The following is a 25,377-nucleotide window of genomic DNA, read 5'->3' as shown; positions in this document are numbered from 1 at the left end:
CAAACCAACTGTCAATTCTCTCTCTTAATTTTCATATAAGAAACCTGAGGTTAGCAAAATCATATAAATGCCCTGAGTTTTACTCAATGTCTTGAGTTGAGATTTGGGAATTGAAGTTCATTTTCTCCTATAAGTCATCCAGTGCTCTTGAAAGCAACCGTATGGTCCCATAATCCCAGCATTTTTTTTCCTAACACTGTTAAATTGTCCTATGGTGGCTGCTAACCAGTATCCAAAGGCCACCTTCTCAGGGGCTCATGGAAACTGGCGACTAAAGGCAACGTAGCCTTATTAAGCTGTTTGATCACTGAAGCTGCTAGCTTTCCCTCCAGAATACAGAGGTGTGTCGCATTACCTTTCATCCCACCCAGATACAACCAGGTCCAGAGATCCCACATTTCCCTGAAGGTCTTTTGTCTACAACCCATTCTCTGGAACCAATCTGGATATTAAAGTTCTTTTGTTTGCAAGCAACAACAACAACACAACAACAGCAAAATCAATGACCCTAATTAGCTTAAGGAAATAAGAATATATTGGAATGGATCCTGGGATAGTTCACGGGTCCAAATAAACTGAAAGAGCCAAAATTCAGGAAATAGGAAATGTCTGATAACCTTCTCCTTAGAGAGCTACCATGAAAGCCATCCAGCTATGGTAACTCTTAGCTTCTGTGTCCCTCCATTTGTGTTGCCAATTCCCACGAGAAAATCTGTTGGCTCAGCTCAGCTTTAGGTCTTCTCCCCTCTTGATCAACTGTGTGAGGGCAGGTCAGGAAGCACAGATGTGACCACAGCGGCAAGGGGGGGCTGTAAACCAGGCACCACCCCAATAGAAGTCTACTTTGATGACCCATGTTTATCAGCTTCTATTTTGCCGTTCATGAACGATAAAGGTAAGGGCAAAAAGGCACAAGACATTGCTTAATCAAACAATTTTAATCGGGTGAATAGTAAGCAGTAAAAGTGCAATTGCATGAAGAGCCCCATATTCCACATGTTCAAACTGTTTTCCAGTGTCTTTACTTGTAAGGTGTTGAAGGTGGGACCCACTCTTGAATCTTCTTTCTAGTGGTAGAATAAGGTACATATTGTTCTGGAGTGCCACTCACATTGAACTTATGGTTTGTCCAGATGAATTTACGAGCAATAGGTGGTTTTGTTGTTGGAGGATCATCGGTCATACAGTGAAGCCAACGATGCCTTAAAGAGGAAAAGAAAGACAGTTACAAGAGGCGGGGTAGTGTGGTGGGAGGAGGGCTAAGTGGGCAGCTCTGGGGCTATTCTGTGGCTTGAGCTCAAATCTCCCTCACTTACAAGCTCAACTGCTATGCCTTGGCTTTTTCATCTGAGCATCCTGACTTCTGAAGGATGGCATAAGGATTAAATGCACCTAGAAAAATTCCTGTGCACACTAGGTACTCAACAATGTTAGCTATTGCTTTTATTGTTACTGGTATCTCGAGGACACTAGCAATTTTAAGATATACATTATTTTATGTGTCTCTAAGACAAAAATGCTGCCAATTAACTCAGGCTACTATTGATTAAAATATATAACCTACTTTTAGATGTAAAAAGGTATTTCAGAACTGATGCATACAGTATTGCTGATAGATGCGAGAGGCTGCTCTGGAGTCTCATTTTACTTAGGCAGCTCTGGTGATGAAGCTCTAGCTTAAAACTCAACAAGGCTCCTGCTGAAGAAGAGGTCTCTGTTAGCATCTTAAATTCAAGCTCATGACCGAATGTTAAAGAACATACAATTTATTATATTAAGAATATTAAATCACAGCCTAAAGTTCACAGGTATTTCAGTTTTGAGTGTTTAACAAGTTAATTTCAAAGGAAGCTGGGGACATGGAGAAGAAAGGGACGAGGCCAATGATGCTGCCGCTCGTGGCAGAGAAAGAAGGCACAAAGTGCACCGGACAAAGAGGAGAACTGAGCAGGAAGCCACGCCGAGTTTACATGGGACAGGAAGGAGAGAGAGCATTCATTCCAGATCCCCCAAGGCTGGGAGCTCGCTCACAAGACAGGATGATGTCATGGGAAAAGGGCGTGGGGGGAGGGAACAAGCAGAGAAATGTGGCTCCAAGAAAAAAAAGGGGGGAACTTCCCAGCTATAGAGAATAGGGCAAATGGAGGAGGTTTCAGTAAAATAACTAAGACTACAGCTAATGAGAAGTTTATGATGCTATTTAAGTTTAAGAATATTTACAAGCAGTAATTGATAGATATAGCTAGGTAATTGGACCAAACCAAGAAGAGAGATGATAAATTATTATTACTCTTGCTATATTTTGTCTAAAGATGTATCATGACCTGCTAACATAATAAAGAATGAAGACGTCTGTACACACTGGGCTGGCGTCCCTCTTATATCCTCCAGCAGAAATGGGATTAGTCAAAGTGACCTGGACCAATACACCGCGATTATGAACGTGAACTCTGAACCTCCAAGATGATGGCGGTGAGACAGGCTCCACTAGCCACTCAAAGGAGGGATTAGTTGTCAAAACCAAGGTTGATACTTCTCAAGGGGCTTTATGTAAGCTTAAGGCACAGTAGAAATATTTAACTTTTACCCTGTTGAGGCAGCTTAAGCAACTAATTTATTTGAATAAAATAATAGAAAAATTTATTCAAATAACTGCTGTAAAGACTCTTGAAGGTTAAAATGATATTTAAGGAATCAGAGTCTAAATCTTATATATGCCTGTTCAGTTACTTAAGTGAGGGACTGAAGATCTCATGGAGAAATAGAAACTGCTCAAGAAAACTAAAAATATTTTTTACCACAATACATAAAATCTGAAAATGTTTATCCAGCAAGGCTACAGGCAAGAGTAAGGAATGAATAAGCAATGATTTATTCTCATGATGGCACTATGAAGAGCTATAAGAAACAAGAAAATGTTTATAATCTGCTAGGCTGATGTAACCCTCTGTTGTTGTTATCAAATAAAGGCTAAGTAAATCATACCTTCTAGGTTTCCACACCAAAGAGCTTTGGCAAAACAGATTTTCAGCTGGGTCATAAATTTTTTTTTTAATTTTTTTATCTTTTAAGTAATCTCTACACCCAAGGTGGGTCTCAAACTTACAACCCTGAGATCAAGAGTCCCATGCTCCACCAAATGGGCCAGCCAAGCACACTCAGCGGGGTCATTTTTATTCCAATAAATTAAAGACGCCAATGACCTAACAGCATTGTCTAAAAAACTATGTTGTAGCTGGCATTAAACCCACTTCAATTTTATACCACCATTATTATCCTAAAGGACAAAATATAAAACTGCTTACACTTGGGGGAAAAAAAAAACTGCTTACACTTGATGGTAAAGTCAGTGAGAATACAAGAAAACTGACAGAAAGGGAAAATGTTATAAATTCAAAAGAGATCAATATTTATAAAGAAAATATATTACATTTTAGGAAATAATGAAAATATATTACATTTTAGAAAAAAACCCAGTATTCAAATATATTGAAGTGTGTCAAAATAACTGAAAACAAAGATATTAAATCACAATTACAACATAACTCAAATGGACATAAATCCCATCAGTGGTTGATCGTATTTTCAGTTGTTTAAGAAGAGTATGCCAAGGAACAGGGAAGGAAGACACTCCCCTTCTTTGAAAATATACTTCACTTTAATAGTCCCTCAGTGTGAGGCTGTCCACCATTCAAAGTGCAAAATGGAGGGATTTATTTGTGAAGAATAAAATAGCCTAAAAGGAAATTTAAGAAATTAAAATATATGGGATGCCTGGGTGGCTCAGTCAGTTAAGTGTCTGCCTTCAGCTCAGGTCATGATCCCAGGGTCCTGGGATTGAGCCCCAATTCGGGCTCCTTGCTCAGCAGGGAGCCCGCTTCTCCCTCTGCCTGCTGCTCCCCCTGCTTGTTCTTGCTCTCTCTCTGACAAATAAATAAATAAAATCTTTAAAAAATTAAAACATATGCCATATAAAATGAATTTTTAAAAATCACTACAAATGAGATGGACGCCTGGGTGGCTCAGTAGGTTGGGCATTTGCCTTTGGCTCAGATCATGATCCCAGGGTTCTGGGATTGAGTCCCGCATCGGGCTCCTTGCTCAGTGGGAGCCTGCTTCTCCCTCGGCCTGTTGCTCCCCCCTGCTTGTGTTCTCTCTCTGACAAATAGATAAATAAAATCTTAAAAAAAAAATCACTGCAAATGAAAAGTTTTTAAGATTGGTATTAATATCCCAGATGTACAAAGAATTCATACAACTCACACATGACAATCCAATTAAAAAACAGGAAGAAGGCCTGAATAGACATTTCATCAAAGACATATATAGATGGTCAGCAGACACATGAAAAGGTGCTCAACATCATTAATTATCAAGGAAATGCAAATCAAAACCACAATGAAATATCATCTCACATCTGTCAGAATGGCTAGTATCAAAAAGACAAGAAATAAATGTTAGCGAGGATGTGGAAAAAAGAAAACTCTTGTTGTAACTGCTGGTGGGAATGTAAATTTGTGAAGTCACTATAGAAAACAGTATGGAGGTTCCTTGAAAAATTAAAAACAGAAATACCATTATCAGGGGCACCTGGGTGGCTCAGTCAGTTAAGTCTCTGCCTTCGGCTCAGGTCCTGATTTTGGGGTCCTGGGATCGAGCCCTGCACTGGGCTCCCTGCTCAGCGGGGAGCTTGCTTCTCCCTCTCCCCATGTTCTCCACCCCCCTGGTACTGATGCTCTCTCTCAAATAAATAAATAAAATCTTAAAAAAAATATACCATATCATCCACTAATACCACTTCTGGGCATTTGCCCAATGAAAACAAAAACACTAATTCAAAAAGACATACAACTCTATGTTCCTTGCCACATTACTTACAATAGTCAAGATATGGAAGGAACCTAAGCATCCATCAATAAATGAATGGATAAAGACGTGTTATATATAAACAATAAACAATGGAATATTACTCAGCCATAAAAAAAGGAATGACATCTTGCCATTTGTAACAACATGGATGAATCTAGAATGTATTATGTTAAGGGAAATAAGTCAGAGAAAGACAAGTATCAAATAATTTCACTTATATGTGGAATCCAAAAACAAAAAAACAGAACAAAACAGAAACAGACTTATATATACATACAGAGAACAAATTTGTGGTTGCCAATGGGGAGGGAGTGGGGAAAATGGGTGAAACAGGTGAAGGGGATGAAGAGGCACACACTTCTAGTTATAAAATAAGTAAGTCACAGGGATGTAAAATACAGCATAGGGAATATAATCAATAAGAATGTAATAACCTTGTATGATCACAGATGGGTGGGCTGAGCATTTCATAATGTATATAAATGTCAAGTCACTATGTTGCACACCTGAAACTAATGTAATATTATATGTCAGTTATGCTTCAATTAAAAATAAATAAAAATAAAAATCTTTGGGGCACCTGGGTGGCCCAGTTGGTTAAGTGTCTGCCTTTGGCTTAGGTTATGATCTCAGGGTCCTGGGATCAAGCCCCATGCTGGGCTCAGTGCTTAGCAGAGTCTACTTGAGATTCTTTCCCTCTCCTACTCCCTCCCTTTCGGCTTCTCCCTCTGGTCATGCTTGCTCTGTCAAATAAATAAATAAGATCTTTTAAAAAAGGTACCAGAGGATGGAGAACAGCTTCAGAAGAAAATAATGGATGATTTGAATGAAAATACTCATTTCCCAGAAAGTCCAGAACTACTCCACCAAGAAACTGTTAGATAGAAGCACAGCCCAGGAAAAGGAGAAGAAAGGGCTGGAGCAGTTAAATGCATGAATGGAACAGGAATGGAAAGGTAAAGTCAGCCAAATGGCTGAAAACCTGCTAAGGACCATCCCCTTGCCTTATCTCCTTAGAGATCACACCTGGATCACGTGAACTGGGAAACTGAGCACAAGAGTGAAGCAGAAAATGGCAATGACCTTGTCTATCGGACAGAAGTTGATCTGAAGTGTGTCACTGATGATGCTGACTTCAGTGGATCCTTTCAAAAGTTCTGAAGAGGAAAATCAGGAAATAACCAGAAAATTGTGGGAAGAAAAGCAAACTAATGAACAGCTTACAGGACAAACAAGCCTCCAAACTGAGGAAGCATCTTTGCATGTGAAAATTCACAGCTTGAAAGTGAGATCCAGCAGCTGAAGCTCCAAATTACATTAAGAACATGTCATGCAACTTCAGGGAAAATTATCTGACGAGGAAATACACTGCTTAGAAATAAAGAAGAAACTTCCCAACATGTGTAGAAACATGAACTCCACATATCAGATTCACAACCTCTACAAGAAGATGGTGGAACACATGGGCAAAGAACTGGAGAAAAACATTTCCTACTATAGAAAGGAGTTCCTCTTCCATGAGAAAAGAGCCCAAGAAAGCAGTATGGCAGTTGTGTTGATGGACAGAAAACTCAAGAAGCTAAGAAAAGAAAACGATCACAACAGGCCAACAGTTGCCAACATGAAGTCCAACTTCCACCCTTCCCCAAGTGGTCCCTTTACTCCTGTTGCTCCACCTGCAGCCCACAGAGGCCCAGAAGTGTCAGGGGGTCCCTTGGACCATCAGTCCTTCCAGGAAGGAGGAGGGTCATGCTCTGAGGGCCTACAGTCTGGAGTCACCCGCAGGTCTGTCTCAGCTCACAGCAGCCAGGTCCTGAACACCTACAACCATGGCACATCTGCATGTGTTTTCTTCTTTAAAGTGATTTTTGATTTATCTCTTTTTGGTTTAGCTACTGTTATTTAATTAGAGCTACAATTGCTATTTCAAATAGAAAGAGCATTATAATTTTAAAATAGTATTTTTCAAATCAAGATTCATTTAATTAAAAAAATGTTATTAATAACAAAGAAAGTTTAATTTTCCCTTTCAGAAAATTCCCAGAAATAAAATCTTACTAAATAACAGCAAATAACAATAACAAAAATCTAGGCAGTTTTGAATCTTTCCTCTCCTTGGATAATATACATTATTAATTATGGGAATCAAGGCTGGCTTCTCACCATAATGTTCATGTTTCAGATGTTTTCTTTTTTTTTTTTTAAGATTTTATTATTTATTTGAGAGAGAGAGTGAGCATGAGCGGGGGGAGAGAGAAAGGGAGAAGCAGACTCTCTGCTGGGAACCCAATGTGGGGCTCGATCCCAGGCCCCTGGGATCATGACCTGAGCCAAGGGCAGACGCTTAACCAACTGAGCCACCCAGGCGCCCCTCAGATGTTTTCACTTAACATCACTAGGCATAGAAATTCCAAAGATTTTTTTTCAGTTTTTCAAAAAATGGATATGAGGGGCATGTGGCTGACTTAGTCGGTGGAGCATACAACTCTTTATCTCGGGGTTGTGAATTCAAGCCCCATGTTGGGTGGAGAGGTTACTTAAAAAATAAATAAAAATTATTTTTAAAAAGTATATGAAAGACTAAAGAAAAATGTGATTGTTTTCTGAGGTAAAAATATACTAAAATATAATATATATATATTTATATAATATAAATATAAAATAAAAATATACACTAAAATGATTACTCTTTCCCACTTTAGTTTATGAAACATACCCATACACAACATTCAGTCACTTATTTAATACTAACGTAGGTACTTCATATTTTAAAACTGAGCAAACAGAATTGAAATGACTTTCCCAAGATACCACAGCACATATGCTACAAAGCTAAGGCTTGAACACAACTTCCCAATGGATGAAAAGAACCTTTTGGTCAAGAAACTTAAATTATAGGAGCGCCTGGGTGGCTCAGTCACTGGGCGTCTGCCTTTGGCTCGGGTTTTGGTCCCGGGGTCCTGGGATCGGGCCCCGAATTGGGCTCTCTGCTCGGCGGGAAGCCTGCTTCTCCCTCTCCCACTCCCCCTGCTTGTGTTCCCTCTCTCGCTGTGTCTCTCTCTGTTAAATAAATAAATAAAATCTTTAAAAAAAAAAAGTTCATTACAAGACAATCAACTCAGGGGCATCTGGATGGCTCAGTCGGTTGGGGTTGGACGGCTGCCTTCAGCTCAGGTCATGATACTAAGGTCCTGGGATCGAGTCCCACATCGGCTCCTTGCTCAGCGGGAAGCCTGCCTCTCCCTCTGCCTGCCGCTCCCCCTGCTTGTGTTCTCTCTCTCTCTGATAAAAACAACAACAACAACAACAACAAAAGACTATTCCAAATCTCGCTGGCTCAGCAACTGTTATTTTTAATTAAATGCAACATGAATCAAAGTCCTAATAGGGTTTGACAATTATTAATTCTGAGGATCAGCTGAAAGTCTACCCAAGAAAATTTTGAAAACTCACAACAATCAGGAAAGGATGACATTACCAGACCTTAAAGTCCCAAACATTAGACTGGTATAAAAACTAGTTTAAAAAAAAAAAAAAAAGTACAATAATACTAGAAAAAAATTCCTCAGACTAAAGTATATATAAGTCTGGCATATCAAATTATTGGGGAAACTAAATATTTCTCAACAAATTATGCTAGGATGATTAATTTTGTTGGGGGAAAAAAACACAGATTTCCTAAACCATGTATCAAAATAATTCCAGACAGATTAATAATGCTCAGATAAAATGTGAGTGAATATATTCATAAGATAGTGATTATTTATAAAATGTGAAGCACCATTTCTAAGATTAACATTAAAAGCAAAGAGCCATAAAGAAAAAAAAAAGGTGTAATTCTATTACATAGAAACTGAAATGTCTATGTCTTAAAACTCTGCAAACAAGATTAAAGGATAAGGTTTTGGCTCCGGTCATGATCTCAGGGTCATAAGACAGAGCCTGCTTAAGATTCTCTCTCTCTCAATATACAAACAAAGAAACAAGTAAATAGTTAAAAAAAAAGTTGTTTCAGGAAAGAGAGAACTGTGACTTGAACCACAGTAACAGTGATGGAGGTCATGATCAGATGTGGGACCTACTCGGAAATTAAGCACAAAGAACCTGCTGACAGACTGGACATCACGAAGACTTGTGAGGATGACCCTTAAGTTTCTGGCTTGGCTAAACATGAGTCATCTAAGAGCTTAGAAACATTCTGCTTGATAGGTCTGTTCATCTATCTACATTGGACATTTGAAGATACTGAAAAAAATAAAATATACTACATTTATAAATGTGACCTAAAATGTTGAAAGGAATGTAATTAACTAAAATTGCAAATGGAGACAACTGTTCAGATTTTAATCCTTTCCATTAGAATTTATCAGACATTCATCAAACAAGAGAAAATAATTATTCTTTATTTTTATGCAAAAATGTTCAATTTACTAATCTTGTTATCCTATTTATAAATTGGACCTCAAGGCTTAAGAACAACTAGGTTTTAAAAACTGCAGCTGTAATTCTTTTTTTAAGATTTTATTTATGTATTTGTTAGCGAGAGAGAGAGAGAGAGAGAGAGAGAGAACACACACAAACAGGGGGAGAAGCAGGCAGAGGGGAAGTAGGCTCCCCGCTGAGGAAGGAGCCTGACACAGGACTCGATTCCAGGACTCTAGGATCATGACCTGACCCAAGGGCAGACATTTAACCGACTGAGCCTGGTTCTTGCAGCTGTAACTCTTAACAGAGAACAATCTGATGATTACCTGAGGGAGGTGTGGGGGGATGGGCAAAACAGGTGATGGGGATTAAGGAGTGCACTTGTGATGAGCACCAGATGATGTATGCAGTGTTGAAACACTATATTATACACCTGAAACTAATAGAACACTGCATGTTAACCAGTTGGAACTAAAACAAAAAGTAAAAAAGAATTGTGATAATAAAAATTGCAGCTGTACTAAACAGCATATTAATATTAAACCCAAATGTCCATTAATCCTTTATACACCAAAAGCCTCTCAGACACTAAAAACCTCAAACTGCCAAGTAGAATATTTAGTATAATGGGGGAAAGTCTGTGAATTTTAAGTGAGAAGAGGGGGATATCAAACAAAATATTATATGTAATAAAGATATATATAACATACACCTATCTATGTATAGTTATTTATAATCACAAACCTTCTTCTAAAGAGGGTATGATTAATAAATTACAATCTGTTCTCCACACTGTGATCTTTTCAAAATATTCCTTCCCTATTCAAAAGTAGATCCTCAAATATTCATTCAATCAATGAATGAAATATTTACAGTGCTTGTTTCTGGGCCAAGGAATTAGAGTTTTGGGTTTTTTTTTAAGATTTTATTTATTTATTTGAGAGAGAGAGAGAGAGCACGAGCGGGGGTGGGGTGGGGAGGGTGGAGGGAAAAGGAGAAGCAGACTCCCCGCTGAGCAGGGAGCCCAATGTCAATCCCACGATCCTGGGATCATGACCTGAGTCGAAGGCAGATTAACCAATTTAGCCACATAAGCGCCCAAGGAATTAGAATTTTTGTTTCCACCTCATATATTTCTGGATTTTCCAGGTTTTTCTATAACAATTGTACATTTTTATAACTAGAAAAAAATTAACAGTGATTGCACTGTTTTAATAACACGGAAAACTGCTTATAATACTAAGAGGTAAAAAAACCTTGTATGATTATGAACTACTACATAAAAAATTATTTAAAAGGACTAAAGGAAATATGCCAAATGTTGACAGTGGTTGTCTCTTAGGGGGCTAAATAGATTATCCCTGCTCCCTGCCAGATTCTTTCAACTTTTCTTATCTCTCACATTTTTTTTTAATTTATTTATTTGAGAGAGAGAGAGAGCACAAGCAGGGGGAACAGCAGAGGCAGAGGGAGAAGCAGACTCCCCACTGAGCAGGGAGCCCAATGTGGGGCTCCTGGGATCATGACCTGAGCCGAAGGCAGACGCTTAACCGACTGAGCCACCCAGGCATCCCTCTCACGTTTTTAAGTAGGCTCCATGCCCAGTGTGGAGTCCAACACGGGGCTTGAACCCACAACCCTCAGATCAAGACCCAAGTGGAGATCAAGAGTCAGACGCTCAACCAACTGAGCAACCTAGATCAGGCACCCCTCCCTGATCTCTCACATCCTTTTTTAATTTTTATTTTTTGTTTTTAAAGATTTTATTTATCTATCTGACAGAGAGAGACACAGCTAGAGAGGGAACACGAGCAGGGGGAGTGGGAGAGGGAGAAGCAGGCCTCCTGCCGAGCAGGGAGCCTGATGCGGGGCTCGATCCCAGCACCCTGGGATCATGACCTAAGCCGAAGGCAGACGCTTAACGACTGAGCCACCCAGGCGCCCCCTCACATCCCTTTTTTAAAATTAATTAATTAATTTGAGAGAGAGAGAGAGAGAGAGAGAGAGAGAGAGAGAGAGAGAGAGGCGCATGCAGGCAGTGGGAGGGGCAGATGGAGAGGGAGCTAATCCTCAAGCAGACTTGTGTGGAGCCAGGGGCTCCATCCCACACCCTGAGACCATGACCTGAGCCAAAATTAAGAGTGAGACGCTCAATCAACTGACCCACCCAGATGTCCCATGATCTCTCATATTCTTAAGAACAAATTCCATTTAGATTCAACAGGTGCCTACTGCCAAATCAAACGGACACTTCTCTATCCTGATCCTATGGAATCTCTCAGCAACAATGGATACAGCTAGCCTGTTCTGTTGAAATGCTATTCTCTCGCCTTCCTATGTTGCTAGCTACGTGTCATTCGTCTCTGCTAGCTTAACCTCTGTCCTAAACTCCAGATTTATATACTGGCTGTTCACTTGACATATTTATTCTCTGACAGGTATCTCAAACCTACTACTACATCCAAAAAAGGCTTCCGATTGCAACCCTCCACTCCCCCTCCCACCCTTCTCCCAGGATTCCCACCTCAATGACGGCACTACCACCTACCCAACCTCTCATGCTCAAAACCTCGGAAGCATCCTTGATTCCTACCACCCCCGAGCAATCCCAACTTGCAACCCGCTTTTCTACAAAGGCATCTAGAACATCAGATGCTAACTGAAAAAAAGCTGACCACAAGGAAAAGGAATTCTCACAAGAGCAAAACATTTAATTTAACCATGGCCCTGGAAAAAATCTTCAAGATCAAAATTATTTTCTGTTAAAAAAGGGAAATTTTCAACATATGCTATTATTTTTAAAAGAATGGATTTATGTATTAGTTCAGTAATTTAACCATTAATCTTAGTAAGAAAAACAATATACAAGGAGATACTGGCCATACTATACTGAGGCAGAAGAGACGTTAGTGTAGAAATGAACATAAGGTGCCACCAAGTGGGAAAAAACTATATACACGGTAGAGCAAAATCTAGGCATGCCCTATTTGTTGGTTTTAACTTGATTTAAAGGATTTCAGGGTATAACACTTCAAACCACAAAAAAGCATCTTTGTTTTTCCTGATATAAGCAGAAACAGTAATTTTATTATTATGCATAAAAGAGCCCAAACTTTCTACCAATTTACTCTCAACATTTTATCTTGTCAAATTTCATGTAGTTACTTACTTGGTTTATTGGTCACTAATTCTATGCAAAAGCTAACTACCATAAAAATGAAAATAAAGACTTTTATGCATTACTATATAGATGGCGGCAATTAGCTCATTTAAAACAAAGATAAAACTAAGGACAATCAGAAGTGGTATAAAACAGTATTTGTAATCTACTGAAATACTTTGAGTATTCTGTTCAGTCAAGTTAAGCTAATATAAACTCCTGAAAAATAAATTAAAATCTCACTGCTGATTCTATGAGAATAGAACTTCTCTAAGAGAATGAAGGTACTGTAAAAAGGAAAATAACAGACACTAAGTTAGAGTACAGTATTAGTCTACCAGCTAGTATTCACTGAGTTACTATAAACTCCAAGACAGCAAGGACCATATATTTTGCTTATCACTGTGAATGTATAAATCCATCAGTGCCCGAGACTTAATAAAGATTTGTTGAAGAAATGATTTGTAAGCTGAGTACTGTGCTAGGTTCTAGGCAGTCCTTTTTTTTATTTTCAGGGTGCATGTAGCTCGACTGCCCATTCGGACATTCGCACCAGCACATACCCCCTGTATGTGGTAGCCCTAGCAGCCTTCCTGGCTTCTGACAGAGTCAAAGAAATGAAGGCCTTGCAATGAGATAAATAAAATGAACTCATTTTCCCACAAGATTTCTTTTTTTTTTCCTCCTCCTCAGATTTCTAATGTTCCCACAAGATTAGGGAACGTCATGTGAACTATAGAAGTTTATTAAAGAAATTCCCTGATTCTATGAAGAACACTTGACACTTCTTTTAAGAGTGGGAGAGGGGTGGGGAAGGGCAGAGGGACAGTGAGAGACAGAGAATTGCAGGCCCCACGCCCAGCATGGAGCCTGATGTGGAGCTCAGTCTCACTACCCTGAGATCATGACCCAAGCTGAAATCAAGAGTCGGACATTTAACCCATGGAGCCCCTAGGCGTCCCAACGCTTCACACTTCAGAAGGGAATCCTTCTCTAGGTGAGATTATGCAGCTACTGAACGGATTCATACACTAGCACAGGCCATCCCTGGCACTAGGCGACTCAGAGAGACAAGAGGACCAGAAGCACAGCTTGCCAGCTGGGCAACATCCAGCGTCCCTCTCACTGGGAGACTTCACAGTAGTTCTCGAAGGCGGCAGCTGCTCACCCAGCCATCCAGGACAGATTCGTATTTTTTTGGCTCCCTAGGTGACAAAGCACAGGCTCAAAGGAGATGAGAGTCATATCAGGTGCAGGAGCTACCCTGACTTAAAGGCTTCATGCTCCACAAAAGCTAACATCTCCAGTAACAACTCCACAGCAGAGCTTCCGGATTCCCATTTTCACAAAGGACATACCAGTTCTGAGAGCAGCAATACTCAGGGAAGCCCAAACATAGCTAACTCACCAGGCATTTCTAATTCCTCTCATCAGATGCAATTTACCAATCAAGGATCAACTGTATCTAGCAACATACAGTAGTTCCCACTCCTCTGCAGTTTTAAGATCCCCAGTGCATGGCTCAAACTGTAGGTAGTACTAAACCTTACATATACTATGTTTTTTCCTATACATACATACCTGTGATAAAGGTTAATTTATAAATTAGGCATGGTAAGAGACTAACAACAATAACTAATAGTAATATAGAACAATTAGAATATGTTATAATAAATAAGTTGTGTGATGGTAGTCCCCCTGCCCCCTGTCTCTCAAAATACTATTGTACTGTTCTCAATGATGTGAGATGATAAAACACCTACATGATGAGATGAACGACACAGGCACTGTGACGTAGTGTTGGGCTACTATCAACTTTCTGACTATACATCAGGAGGATCATGTGTTTCCAAACCATGGTCGACCAGGGGTGACTGAAACCATGGAAAGCAAAACCGTGGATAAGGAGGGACAACTGTAGTTGATACAATCTAAGCTGGTTTCTAGGGTAACAAAGCTAGGCATTTAACAAAACATCAGATTCACTTAATCCTTTATCCACAATTCATGAAGTTGAATTGTATAGTACACTAGCAAAATTACAATGAAGTCCTATCTCCATTATGAACATTCCATCTTGACCTAAAGACCAGTGTTTATCTGTCTACCCACCAACCCTAGTTGGTTGTCTAACAGGCACCTCATAGTTACACAGACAAAGTAGAACTCTTGATTATGTCTTCCAGTTCTGCATTCCCCATCCTACCCTGTCTTCCTCATCTCAGTAAATATACCATTAATAGTTCAGGTCAAAAATTCTCAAGTTACCCTTCACTCTCTTTTCTTTCAAAATTTAATCCATCAGCAAATCCTCTTACTTCAAAATCTATCCCTGTGGTAGGCAGCCTCTAAGATGGCCTCCATGATCACAGACTCTTGGTATGCACATCCTTGTGTAACCTCTGTGAGATAATAGAAAATGTATATACTGGTCTCTGCACCCAGCTCCTGGCACAAAGCTCCTAAAACTCTCATAATTTCCTAGTGGTAACACTAGGAGCATCTACTGTTTTAATATTTGTCTTTGACTCTGATCCTGACACAGAGCTCCTAAAACCCTTATAAATTCCTAAGTAGTAAGAGCAGTAAGAGCATCTCTTGCTCTAACAAGGTGACTCTGGGTAGGCTCCTGGATGGTCCTGGATGAGGTTTGTCATCAGAAAGACCAAGCCATGATCAAAAGCTTGAAATTTTCGGCCTCACCCCCTAACTCCCTGACCGATCTATAGCTGACTGGTCAGATGCACAGGTGATAACCAGGGCTTGTGAGTGGCATCTGAACAAGAGGTAGAGAATGCACGCAGTCTTGTGCGAAGTGAACCTTACCTGTGGGATCTGATGCTAGCTACCTCCAGGGTTGACAGTGTCAAAAATGGGTTAAACTACAGGACACCCCGCTGGTGTCCGAGACTTACTCGCTGTGGGGTAAAAATCTCTACACATTTGGTGACCAGAAGTGTCAGAAGTGAAGAGTTTTGTACAAGTAGTAAAGGAGACTCACAAGAGAAAAACACAGTAGGGAAGAATGGGGTTTTTCCCCTAAGGAAGGAAAAGACTGAAGTTTTTTTCCCCTTTCACCCTCTCTCCACGAGTACAGGCTGCATTCACTGACTCACTTCTAATAACTAAAATACAAGTTGAGTGTAGAATGTCACTTCTGAGATTAGGTTTTAGAAAGGCTGTGGCCTAATGTATACTGTGTTAACTGTACTTCAATTAAAAAAAAAAAGAGAGAGAGGAGCACCTGGGTGGCTCAGTCGGTTGAGCATCTAGCTCTTGGTTTCAGCTCAGGTCATGATCTCAGTGTCCTGGGATCAAGTTCCGCATGGGGCTCTGCGTTCAGCAGGGAGTCTGTTTGAGGATTCTCTCCCTCTTCCTCTGCCCCTCCCTCTGCTCTCTCTCTAAAATAAATAAATCTTAAAAAAAAAAGAAAAGAAAACTACTCACACACAGAAGGCTGTGGCTTCCATCTCAGGTGATCTCTTTACTTGCTCTCAGGAAGCCACATCCAGAGATGGCCTTGTGGAGGGGCCCACAGGAGTGATCGCAGAAGCAAATGTTGGAGGTCTGCCTACAGCCTGTGAATGAATTTGGCAATGGATCCTTCCCAAATCAAACCCTGAGGTGACTGAAGGCCCAAATGGTATCCTGAATGTAGTCTGAAAGGTCCTAAACCAGAGGCATCTAGCTAAGTTGCACTTAATTCCTTACCCACAGAAATTGAGATACTCTTTATTGTTTTAAGCTAAATTTGGCTTAATCTGTTATACAGTAATGGATAACTAATACCCCAAAACTCACAACCTACATTACTAGCACCTTAGTCCAGCCTCCAACATCTCTTGCCCAGACAACTACATACAACAGCTTCCTAAGTGATTAGCCTGTTTCCATACTGCCCCTTTCCTCATTCTTCACAGCAATGACAGAGATGCTTTAAAAATGTAAATCATAGGCAGTAATCTCTTGGACATCGCCCTTAGCAACATATTTATGGACATGTCTCTTCAGACAAGGGAAACAAAAGCAAAATTAAACTACTGGGACTACACCAAAATGAAAAGCTTTTGCACAGCAAATGAAACCATCAAGAAAACAAAAAGGCAACCTAGGGAATGGGAGAATATATTTGCAAATGATATATCCAATAAGGGATTAATATCCAAAATATATAAAAAATGTATTATAGAGCTCAACACCGAAAGACCCCAAATGATCTGATTAAAAAATGGGCAGGGGCACCTGGGTGTCTCAGTCAGTTAAGTGACTGCCTTTGACTTGGGACATGATCTCAGAGTCCTGGGAATGAGCCCCATGTTGGGGTCCCGGCTTGGCAGGGAGTCTGCTTCTCCCTCTCACCCTACTCATGCTCTCCTTCTCTCTCTCAAATAAATAAATAAAATCTTAAAAAAAAAAAAATGGGCAGAGAGGCACCTAGGTGGCGCAGTTGGTAAAGTGTCTGCCTTCAGCTCATGATCCCAGGGTCTTGGGATTGAGCCCCGCGTCAGGCTCCCTGCTCACTGGGGAGTCTGCTTCTCCCTCTGCCCCCCCCCCGATTGTGATCTCTCTCTCTCTCACAAATAAATAAGTCTTTAAAAAAAAAAATGGGCAGAGGACCTGAACTGATATTTTTCCAAAGACACAGAGATGGTCAACAAATACATGAGAAGATGCCCAACATCACTAATCATCAGGGAAATGCAAATCAAAACCACAATGAGATATCACCTTATAACTGTCAGAATGGCTAGCAACAAAAAGATGAGAAATAACAAGTGTTGGTGAGGATATGGAGAAAAAGGAATCCTTGTGCACTGTTGGTGGGAATGAAATTGGTGCAACTACAGTGAAAAACAGTATGGAGGTTCCTCAAAAAATTAAAAATAGAATTACCATATGACCCAGTAATTCCACTACTGGGTATTTACCCAAGAAAATGAAAACACTAATTCAAAAAAATATATGCACCCCTATGTTAAATGCAGCATTATTTAAAATAGACAAGACATGGAAGCAACTTAAGTGCCCACCCATAGATGAATGGATAAAGAAGATGTGGTATACATATACAGTGGAGTATTACTCAGTCATTAAAAAGAATGTGATCTTACCATCTGTGACAACATGGATGGACTAGAGGGTATTGTGCTAAGCAAAGTCAGTCAGACTGAGACAACAAACACCATATGATTTCACGTATAACAAACATACAAAACATACAAAAAACAAAACAAAAAAGTAAAAAGCAAAAACAGACCCATAAATACAGAGAACAAATTGATGGTTGCCAGAGGAGAGGGAGATAGGGTGATAAGCAAAATAGGTGGAGTGGGTAAATAAATAAATAAAACAAGTATAGTAATGAATTATAACCCATTATTAAAAGGGGAGTTCATACTGACATAAATAAATGAGCAGACTGTAAGTTTGATGAGTAATATGTGTAACTTATATAACTTCAAAGTACAACTACACAAAATGCTAATTAATTGCAAAGGGAAAACTTTAGAAAGGAAAAACCTGGCAGAGCCACTAAAACTTTAGAAAGGAAAAACTACCCTGAATTATTCAAGCGAGAGAACTTATCACTAATGGGACAAATCAAAATAAGGTGCCACCTAACAGAACGCAACAAGAACATGATATGGCTTCTGTGATATTCCTGCTCAAGACACAAAGCCTGAATCTAGTCGTGAGACTAGACTGACGGACCCACACTGAAGGTCTTTCTACAACATAACTGGCCTGTAATCTTCAAAAGTACAAAGATCATGATGGGAGAAAATATTTGCAAATGACATATCAGATAAAGGGCTAGTAACCAAAATCTAAAAAGAACTTATCAAACTCAACACCCAAAGAACAAATAATCCAATCAAGAAATGGGCAGAAGACATGAACAGACATTTTTCCAAAGAAGACATCCAAATGGCAAACAAATGAAAAAGTGCTCAACATTGCTCGGCATCAGGGAAATCCAAATCAAAACCTCAATGAGATACTACCTCACACCAGTCAGAATGGCTAAAATTAACAAGTCAGGAAATGACAGATGTTGGCAGGGATGCCGAGAAAGGGGAACCCTCCTACACTGTTGGTGGGAATGCAAGTTGGTGGAAACACTCTGGAAAACAGTATGGAGGTTCCTCAAACAGTTGAAAATAGAGCTACCATATGATCCAGCAACTGCACTACTGGGTATTTACCACAAAGATACAAATGTAGGGATCCGAAGGGGTACGTGCACGCCAATGTTTATAGCAGCAATGTCCACAATAGCCAAACTGTGGAAAGAGCCAAGATGTCCAACAACAGATGAATGGATAAAGAAGATGTGGTATATATACACAATGGAATATTATGCAGCCATCAAAAGGAATGAGATCTTGCTATTTGCAATGACGTGGATGGAACTGGAGGGTGTTATGCTGAGTGAACTAAGTCAATCAGAAAAAGACATGTATCATATGACCTCACTGATATGAGGAATTCTTAATCTCAGGAAACAATCTGAGGGTTGCCAGAGTGGTGGGGGGGTGGGAGGGATGGGGTGGCTGGGTGATAGACATTGGGGAGGGTATGTGCTATGGCGAGTGCTGTGAATTGTGCAAGACTGTTGAATCACAGATATGTAGCTCTGAAACAAATAATGCAATATATGTTAAGAAAAAAAAAGAAGATAGCAGGAGGGGAAGAATGAAGGGGGGGAGATTGGAGGGGGAGATGAAGCATGAGAGATGATGGACTCTGAAAAACAAACAGAGGGTTCTAGAGGGGAGGGGGGTGGGGGGATGGGTTAGCCTGGTGATGGGCATTAAAGAGGGCACGTTCTGCGTGGAGCACCGGGTGTTATGCACAAACAATGAATCATGGAACACTACATCCAAAACTAATGATGTAATGTATGGTGATTAACATAACAATAAAAATTTTTTTAAAAAGTACAAAGATCATGAAAATCAAGGAAAAGCTAAGGAACAAATCTAGAGTGAGACTACAGAGAAATGAGATCCATATGAAATGCACGATTAAATCCTCTGGCTATAAAAGACCTTGTTGGCAAAGTGATGGAAATGGAACGGGGTCTGAAGATTAGGCAGTAGTGGTATACCACTGTTAATTTTCTGCCTTTGGTGGGTAAACTGTGGTAAACTGTGGTTACATAGAATATCCTTGTTTGTAGGAATCACACACTTGAGTATTCAGGTCACCCCTTTGGCAACCTACTTTGAAATGATTCAGATACTTGTAACTTCTCAGAAAGTTTAGGACTGTTCCCAATTTTAAAAAATTGTAAAACAGATCACATCCTACTTTACCTTCCAGTGACTTTCAAAGAAACTTAGAAAAAAAGCCAAAAAACCATGGCTCACCACATCTACATGATCTAGGCTCTAGCTGTTTCTCCTACTTCATTACCTAAAATCTTCCTTTCACTCATTCCATTCCAGTCAAATTGGCCATATTGCTGCTCTTTGAATATAAGCAAATAAATCTCAACACACAGGCTTTTGCCCTGTGGCTCCTACTGCCTGGAGCTCTTCCCCCCCCCTTTCTCTGGCTTGCTTCCTCCCCTCTTCAAATATCAGTTCCTCAAAGACGCCTTCCCTAACCTCCAAATAAAACAGCCACCGGACCTTCCCATTACTCTTTATCTCGTTATGAATGCCAGCTTCATGTTATCTTCCTTGCATTTATCATTGCCTAAAATATAGAACACATTTGTTTTTCTGCCTTCCCCGCAATGAGCAAAAACTTTGTTGGATTGCTGTTGTATTCCCAGGGCCTACAATAGTTCTTGGCACCTGATAGGCATGCAATAAATAGTTATTTGAATGAGTAACGATGATAAATTGTGTTTGTTATTCACTACTTTAAATATAAGATAATACCTGACTCTAATTAAAGATGAATCAACCCAACTTCAAATTTTTTCATGGATCAAAGGTAAGAATTCACAAATTTAGAATTCCAGTTTATTACACTCAGCAAAGGGGGGTCTGAGAAACAAACAGCTGAACTTGTCCAACAGCACTTCTCCCTACATCATAAGACTAAGCTTCCCTTACAAACAAGGGTCATCAAAGGTCCTCAGCCCTTAGGAGGATCCTCTCCACAAAGAAATTCAGCTTTATACCCTCAGCTGCCCTCAGGCTCCTGCTGGAGTGGTGTTTCTTCTACAGCTTTGAACCTCCTTTTTCGTGTGATCTCAGATCATATAAAAGAACCTGCTTGGCTGATTTTAGTCCTTTTACCTTTTCAGATTTTTTACTACTTTATCATTTTAAATGTGTTTCATCACATAATTTAAATCAGTTCCCCCTTGCCCCCACCCTACAGTCTCCCAAAATACAGACCATGAGCACTGATGTAAAGATGAGTGCTTTGAAGGAGACAGATCTCAATCCATCTGAGATCTGAACAAGACAACCCACAGGCCTTCTCCATCCTCCCAGGACCAACCCTGCCCCCAAAACAATCAACTAAACAAATAACTAGGTCACCTTGCCTCCTAAAACCAAATTCCACTTTGAGACCTGGGACTCCAATAGTGCCTCTGACATATAAAATGTCCCTTCAGAGAAAGTAGATAGCTCTTGACCTAAAATCACAGTCCCCCAGACCTTAACAGAACCATAGGCTATTACTGCCCATTAAAAAGAGCACAGGGGCGCCTGGGTGGCTCAGTCAGTTAAATGTCTGACTCTTAACTTTGGCTCAGGTCACGATCTCAGTCATGGTACAGAGCCCCACAATGAGCTCCATGCTCAGCATGGAGTCTGCTTGAGCCTCTCTCTTTCCTTCTCCCTCTGCCCCTCCCCGCTACTCATGTGTGCATGTTCTTTTTTTCTTTCTCTCTAAAATAAATAAATCTTTTTTTTATTTGCTTCCAATCCAGGGAGAGTATATATATATATATTTTTAAAGATTCTATTTATTTACTTGTAGGAGAGAGAGAGCACAAGCAGGGGAAGCAGCAGAGGGAGTAGTCTCTCTGCTGAGCAAGGAGCCCGATGAGGAACTCGATCCCAGAACCCTGGGATCATGACATAAGCCGAAGGCAGACACTTAACCAACTAAGCCACCGAGGCATCCCTAAATAAACAAATCTTAAAAAACACATAAAAAGAGCACAAAATGCAGCCTCAAATGTAACATCACTGCTGCCTTCTCATGTTAAGAGCTCAAATTTTATTATAAAGACATAATCCAATACAGGCATACCTCGGAGAAATCGCAGGTTTTCCAGACTAACACAATAAAGCAAATATTACAACACAGCAAGTCAAATGAGTATTTTTGGTTTTCCAGTACATGCAAGTTATGTTTATACTATACTATAGTCTATTACATGTGCAATAGCAGTATGTCTAAAAAAAAAACCAAAAACCAATATGCCTTGATTTAAAAATACTTTATTGCTAAAAATACTAACCATCATCTGAGCTTTTAGGGAGAGGGTTTTTTTTTTTAAGCTTTTAGGGAGTTTTAATCTTTTTGCTGTGGAGGGTCTTGCCTTGAGGTTGACAGCTGCTGACTGACCAGGGTGGTAGCATGGCTGTGGCAATTTCTTAAAATAAGACAACAATGAAGTCTGTCACACTGATTGACTCTTCTTTTCATGAACAATTTCTCTGTAACATGCGATGCTGTTTGACAGCACTTACCCAGAGTAAAACTTCTTTCAAAATTGTGGAGTCAATCCTCTCAAACCTACCACCACTTTATCAAGTAAGTTTATGTGATATTCTAAATCCCTTGTTGTCATTTCAACAATCTTCACAGCACCTCCACCAGAAGTAAATTTTGTATCAAGAAACTACTTTATTTGCTCATCCATAAGAAGCACAGGAGGAAAGAGGCATAAGAAGTGTTTGGGAGAATAAAAATATCCTGTATCTTCATTTGGGCAGTGATTACACAGGAATGTTTATTGTCAGAAGTCATTAAAGGCACATTTGAAATTAGTTCATTTATTGATTGTAACTTATGCCTTAATAAATTGATTTTAAAACTTATAAATAATTCATCTGGAAAAAAGAAGCAATTGATCTGTTCAAGCTTAATCATGAGATTGCAGCCATTCAGTCACATCTTTAGGCTCTGCTTCTAATTCTAGTTCTGTTGCTATTTCTACATTTAATTCCATAGTTACTTTATCCACTCAAGTCTTGAACCCTCAAAACCGTCCATGATAAGTTGGAATCAACTTCTTCCAAACTCCTGTTAATGTTGATATTTTGAACTCTTCCCATGAAAAAACAAATGTTTTCAATGGCATCTAGAATGGTGAATCCTTTCGAGGTTTTCTTTTTTCTCTTTAAAAATTTTATTTATTTGACAGAGAGAGACACAGCGAGAGAGGGAACACAAGCAGGGGGAGTGGGAGAGGGAGAAGCAGGCTTCCCGCCGAGCAGGGAGCCCGATGCGGGGCTCGATCCCAGGACGCTAGGACCATGACCTGAGCCAAAGGCAGACTCTTAATGACTGAGCCACCCAGGCGCCCCTTGAGAAGGTTTTCAATCTACTTTGCCCAGATCCATCAGAGGAATCACTGCCTATGGCAGCTCTAGCCTTATGCAATGTATTTCTTAAAAGAGACCTGAAAATCAAAATCACTCCTTGTTCTGTGGGCTAGAGAATAGATGCTGTTAGCAGGTATGAAACAACATGAATCTGACTGTCCATCTCCACCAGACTTCCTGGGTGACCAGGTGTATTGTCAGTAAGCAGCAATATTTTGAAAGGCATCTTTTTTTCTCGGTGGTAGGTCTCAACAGTGGGCTTAAAATATTTAGTAAACCATGTTGTGAACACATGTGCTGTCAATCCAGGCTTTGTTGTTCTACTGATAGAGCACAGGTAGATTAATCTTAATTCTTAAGGGCCATGGGATTTTCGGAACAGTGAATAAATACAGGCTTCGGCTGAAAATCACCAGCTCCATTAGCCCCTATCCTTTGAAGCTTCAAAGCCAGGCATTAACTTCTCTCTAGCTATGAAAGTCCTCAATGACATTTTCTCCCCATAGAAGGCTGTTCTGTGTACACTGAAAATCTGTTGTTGAGTGTAGCCACCTTCACTAATTACCTGAGCTAGATCTTCTGGAGAACTTGGTGCTTCACCTTGCGCTTTTATGTTGTGGAGACAGTTCCTTTACTTGAACTTCATGAACCAAACCCTGCTAGCTTCACTTTTCTTGGGCAGCTTCCTCACCTCTCTCAGCCTTCAGAGAACTGGAGAGAGTTGGGGCTTTGCTCTGGCTTAAGCTCTGGCTTAGGGAATGTTGTGGTTCCAGAACACTAAAACTTTCTCCATATCAGCAATAAGGCTATTTCACTTTCTTATAATTCTTGTGTTCACTGCAGTAGCACTTTTAATTTCCTTCAAGAACTTTTCCTTTGCAGGGCGCCTGGGTGGCTCAGTCGGTTAAGCGTCTGCCTTCAGCTCAGGACATGGTCCCATGGTCCTGGGATCCAGCCCTGCATCGGGCTCCTTGCTCAGCAGGAGTCTGCTTTCCTCCTTCTCCCTCTGCCTGCTGTTCCCACTGCTTGTGCTCTCTCTCTCTCTCTGTCAAAAGGATGGATAAAATCTTAAAAAAAAAAAGAAAAGAAAGTAACTTTTCCTTTGTATTCACAGCCTAGCTAACTGAATGAAGAGGCTTAGCTTTCAGCTTATCTTGGCTTTCGACATGCCTTCTTCACCAAGCTTTATCATTTTCAGCTCCTGATTTAAAGTGATAGATGTGCAACTCTTCCTTTCACTTGAACACTCAGAGGCCTTCGGCGGGTTATTAATTGGCTTAATTTCAATACTGTGTCTCAAGGAATAGGGAGGCCTGAGGACAGGAAGACAGGGGAGTGGCCAGTTGGTGGAGCAGTCAGAACATATGCAACATTTATTAAGTTTACTGTCTTATATGGGTGCAGTGCACGGTGCCACAAAATAATTACAATAGTAATATCAAAGATCACTTGATTATGAGTCACCACAACAAATGCAGTAACAATGAAAAAACTTGAAATCTTGTGAGAATTGGGGTGTGTGGGTGGCTCAGTTAGGCACCCAACTCTTGATTTTGGCTCAGGTCTTGAGCCCAGGGTTGTGAGATCAAGCCCTGCGTCAGGCTCCATGCTGGGTGTGGAGGCTGCTTAAGATTCTCTCTCTCCCTCTCCCTCTACCCCCAGTGCCACCCCAATAAAAATAAAATGAAATACTGCCAAGAATTACCAAACGGAGACATAAAGTGAGCCAATGGTGTTAGAAAAATGGCACCAACACACCTGCTCAAAGCAGGGTTGCCACAAACCTTCAATTTGTAAAAAACTTATTATCTGATATGGAGAGCACAATAAAGCAAAGCATAATGAAACTAGGTATGCCTATTTCATGGTCTTCAAACAACATTACTGACAAGGGTCAATGCTCCTAATTAGTCCAAATAGCACACGAGAGGTTGAAAACTGATTATAGGTGAAATCTGACAAATGTGTTTTGCTTAGTTCACAATTTCCATTCCGTCCAATCAAGTAGCCTATTTAAATTAAATAAAATAAAAAATTCACTTCCTTAGTCACATTAGTCACATTTCACAGTGCCCTGGGCTACCTTAGCACAAACACAGAACATTTCTATCATCAGAAAAATTTCTATTGGATAGTGCTGTATTTAAGCTGACAAATATTTTAAATTAACATTTAAAAAACAAGAAGTCTGGGCGCCTGGGTGGCTTAGTTGGTTAGGCGTCTGCCTTCAGCTCGGGTCACAATCCCAGGGTTCCGGGATCGAGTCCCGCATCAGGCTCCCCGCTCAGCGGGGAGTCTGCTTCTCCCTCTCCTTCTGCCCCTTCCCCTGCTCATGCTCATGGGCGCGCATGTGTGCTCTCTCTCTCTCTCACAAAAATGAATAAAAATCTTAAAAAA

General features: G+C 40.2%; 1 protein-coding gene across 1 annotated transcript in view; it reads right to left on the bottom strand.

Moving 5' to 3' along the window:
* Positions 1-923: 923 nt before the first annotated feature.
* Positions 924-25,377, bottom strand: part of NDUFA12 (NADH:ubiquinone oxidoreductase subunit A12) — a 29,815-nt gene continuing 5,361 nt past the window's right edge. Inside the window, exon 4 of the mRNA XM_025882599.2 lies at positions 924-1,202. Within this exon, the coding sequence (XP_025738384.1) occupies positions 1,022-1,202 (181 nt within the window). The 3' untranslated portion in view covers positions 924-1,021. The remainder of the gene's footprint in view (positions 1,203-25,377) is intronic.

This window comes from Callorhinus ursinus, unplaced genomic scaffold, assembly GCF_003265705.2.
Source record: "Callorhinus ursinus isolate GAN/ISIS: 27379988/994484 unplaced genomic scaffold, GSC_fseal_2.0 scaffold14, whole genome shotgun sequence".
Taxonomy (NCBI): Eukaryota; Metazoa; Chordata; class Mammalia; order Carnivora; family Otariidae; genus Callorhinus; species Callorhinus ursinus.
Note: the sequence above shows the minus strand (reverse complement) of the source record. Positions and strands in the feature narration are given on the sequence as shown.